This window comes from Egretta garzetta, unplaced genomic scaffold (assembly GCF_000687185.1).
Source record: "Egretta garzetta isolate BGI_Z169 unplaced genomic scaffold, ASM68718v1 scaffold117, whole genome shotgun sequence".
NCBI classification, from domain to species: Eukaryota; Metazoa; Chordata; class Aves; order Pelecaniformes; family Ardeidae; genus Egretta; species Egretta garzetta.
This window is the reverse complement of record NW_009260479.1, coordinates 4,227,817-4,230,736: the sequence shown is the minus strand read 5'-3', so window position 1 is coordinate 4,230,736 and position 2,920 is coordinate 4,227,817. Positions and strand designations below refer to the sequence as shown.

Here is a 2,920-nt window from a genome sequence, read left to right as displayed (position 1 = left end):
CCACCCACCCACCCATCCGAGTGCCCCAAACCCAATGTGCCGCCTTGCAGATGCACCAAAATCTATTTAAGTAGGATCCAGGCTAAACCAAGCCTCTATCGAAGTGCCTGATTCCCTGAGGCATCTTTTTGGGGTCTTAGGGGCATAAATATGAAGAAAACAGAATTGCTCATTTAAGCATAGAAAGATGTGTTAAATGGCCTTCCTTTAATGCAAACTGCATTAGTTGCAGAAGTTCACATTTTAAGTTTGTGGATATGCTTATTACAGAAATATTTTTCAGTAGCTTCCATATGATGTGACACAAGGAGCGCTGTCAGAGCTGTCATTTCGGTGCTGTTGCTATGTTATGCATGTTAAAACATAACTGCAAATGCTACAGGGATATTGTAGCGGTCACAGTTCTGTAAATGTAAATTTCCTCTACTAAAACTTGTAGGTACTGTTTTTAAATATTAAAGTAAATGAGGATATTAGGATTTGTGTATGACGTATGCCCTGGTATGTGTGACTGTAGCCATTGCTGTGATTTTCTCATTATTCCATTTTTTCCCATGTTTCATTAAACCATTTGGCGTGCAGTACTTGCACGTTGTGTTACACATAAGGTGTATGTACTTACAGAAAGGTGTATGTGTAGCAGTGTTCTGTCTTCAGTAAGGCAGAGCTTTGCCTTTTCTGTGACGGCAACACTGAGTTAATGGGTGTGAGGTGTTAAATTTAAGTTCTTCCTCCCATTTTTTTTTTGTGCCCTGTTTTCTGACGCCTTTTAGCAAGCGTGTGTCTAAGAGATACAGAATGTTTGAACAAAAAGGTTATATGAATCATTTAAATATTTTATCTGGGGTTTTTTTTTGGTTTGTTTTGTTAATCTTGCACTTCTGTGAATAGAAAAGTTCTTTTAAGGTAACTTTAAATTAGCTGGAAATTGTGCTCCTGAGTACTGAATTCTGATACCTGACAGCACCTGGAAGCTTTTATTGTTATAAAGGGTTAAACTGACACGAAAGTTGCTTTTTGATGGGGTATCCTCTGTTGTTTCCCCCCCAAAAAGGAAGTAATTATCTTCCCTTTCACAGCGAACAACTCTGCGCCTTTTGTTACTGTGGAGAACGGAGCTCATTAGGACAAGGAGACTTAAAACAATTCAGTCCAACTCCTGGGTATGTTATCCCATGGAAAAACCAGCCTTTAAATAAGAGTGAAGCCAGCGACAGCACCGATGGAGCTTGCGAGAGAACTCCAAGGCAAAACTCAGTGCCGCGCAAACAAAGAGGACAGAAGAAGTAAGTCCGTTCTACAATAAATACGTATTTTTTTGTGTTGCATGAAGTTCAGGATGCATTTTTACTGCACTGCCGTAGGCAAATAACTTGTATTTAGAATCATAGAATCACTTTGGTTGGAAAAGACCTTTAAGATCATCGAGTCGAACCTTTAACCTAACCCTGCCATCCCACCACTAAACCATGTCCTATGTAAACCATGTCCCTATTTGTGAAAATGCATTCATTAATATTAGTGGTTTTTTTTTTAAACAAAATGCAAAGCAGTACAGGAGTAGCTGTCGTCGTCTGCTTTTTAAAGATTGGTTGGTTTCTCCCCTCCAGTGAGAATCTTGACTCTGGAAGAACATAGAAAAGCAACACAGTTACTGTAAAGCAGAGGTCTCCTTGTGAGGTTGAAGTGAAAGCATGCACAAGAGTAGATGATAACGGGGCTTCTGACACTTGGCGTATTTTGTAGACACCAGTAACCAGAAGCCCATGCTGTTGAAGCTTTTTCCCCTTGCCCTTCAAAGCTGGCTCTTGCAGTGGTGGCCCTATTGCGGCGGGCACGTGGCCGCGTGTCTCGCCCTTCAGAAGCGGGGTTCCTTGGCAGGTTTCCCAGCACAGGGCAGTTTTAGCCATCGAAAGGGCAGCGTCCCGAGCCCTCTCAGGTTGGTTCCACCTTTCAGTAATTCTGAAAAACGACAGGAACGTACAGCGGCTCGGGGTGACAGTGTGGTTCAGGACACGGTGTGTCCAGCCGTGGCACAGACGGCGGGACTGATGGGAGAAGCGTGGCTTTGAACAACAAATTAGGGAGAAGGGTGATGAATAATGGGAGGTGTGGAGCTGGTTTTGACCATTCCTGGGCACACGATAGTCAACTGTTTGGATCAGTGAGCTGAATCAGAATTGCAGTCCTTCATTCTTAGAATCATAGAATCATAGAATGTTTAGGGTTGGAAGGGACCACTAGTGGTCATCTAGTCCAACCCCCCTGCAGTGAGCAGGGACACTGCTAACTAGATCAGGTTGCTCAGAGCCCCGTCCACCCTGGCCTGTAATGTTCCCAGGGATGGGGCCTCCACTACCTCTCTGGGCAACCTGTTCCAGTGTTTTACCACCCTCATTGTAAAAAATTTCTTCCTTACCTCTAGCCTGAACCTACCCTGTTCTAGTTTAAAACCATTTCCCCTTGTCCTAACACAGCTGGCCCTACTAAAAAGACATTCCCCATCTTTCCTATAGGCCCCCTTTAGGTACTGAAAGGCCGCAATCAGGTCTCCCCACAGCCTTCTCTTCTCCAGGCTGAACAAGCCCAACTCTCTCAGCCTGTCCTCATAGGAGAGGTGCTCCAGCCCCCGGATCATTTTTGTAGCCCTCCTCTGGACCCGTTCCAACAGTTCCATGTCCTTCTTGTGCTGAGGGCTCCAGAGCTGGACGCAGTACTCCAGGTGAGGTCTCACCAGAGCTGAGTAGAGGGGCAGAATCACCTCCCTCGACCTGCTGGCCACGCTTCTCCCGATGCAGCCCAGAGTACGGTTGGCCTTCTGGCCTGCCAGCGCCCATGGCCGGCTCATGTCCAGCTTTTCATCCCCCAGCACCCCCAAGTCCCTCTCAGCAGGGCTGCTCTCCATCCTTTCTTCCCCCAG

General features: G+C 45.7%; 1 protein-coding gene across 1 annotated transcript in view; it reads left to right on the top strand.

Annotated features, from left to right (window-relative positions):
* The window catches only part of KMT2C (lysine methyltransferase 2C), a gene marked incomplete at its 5' end in the record, with an annotated part of 219,835 nt that overhangs the window by 93,552 nt on the left and 123,363 nt on the right, over positions 1-2,920 (top strand). The window contains 1 exon segment of the mRNA XM_035899644.1: positions 1,080-1,286. Within this exon segment, the coding sequence (XP_035755537.1) occupies positions 1,080-1,286 (207 nt within the window).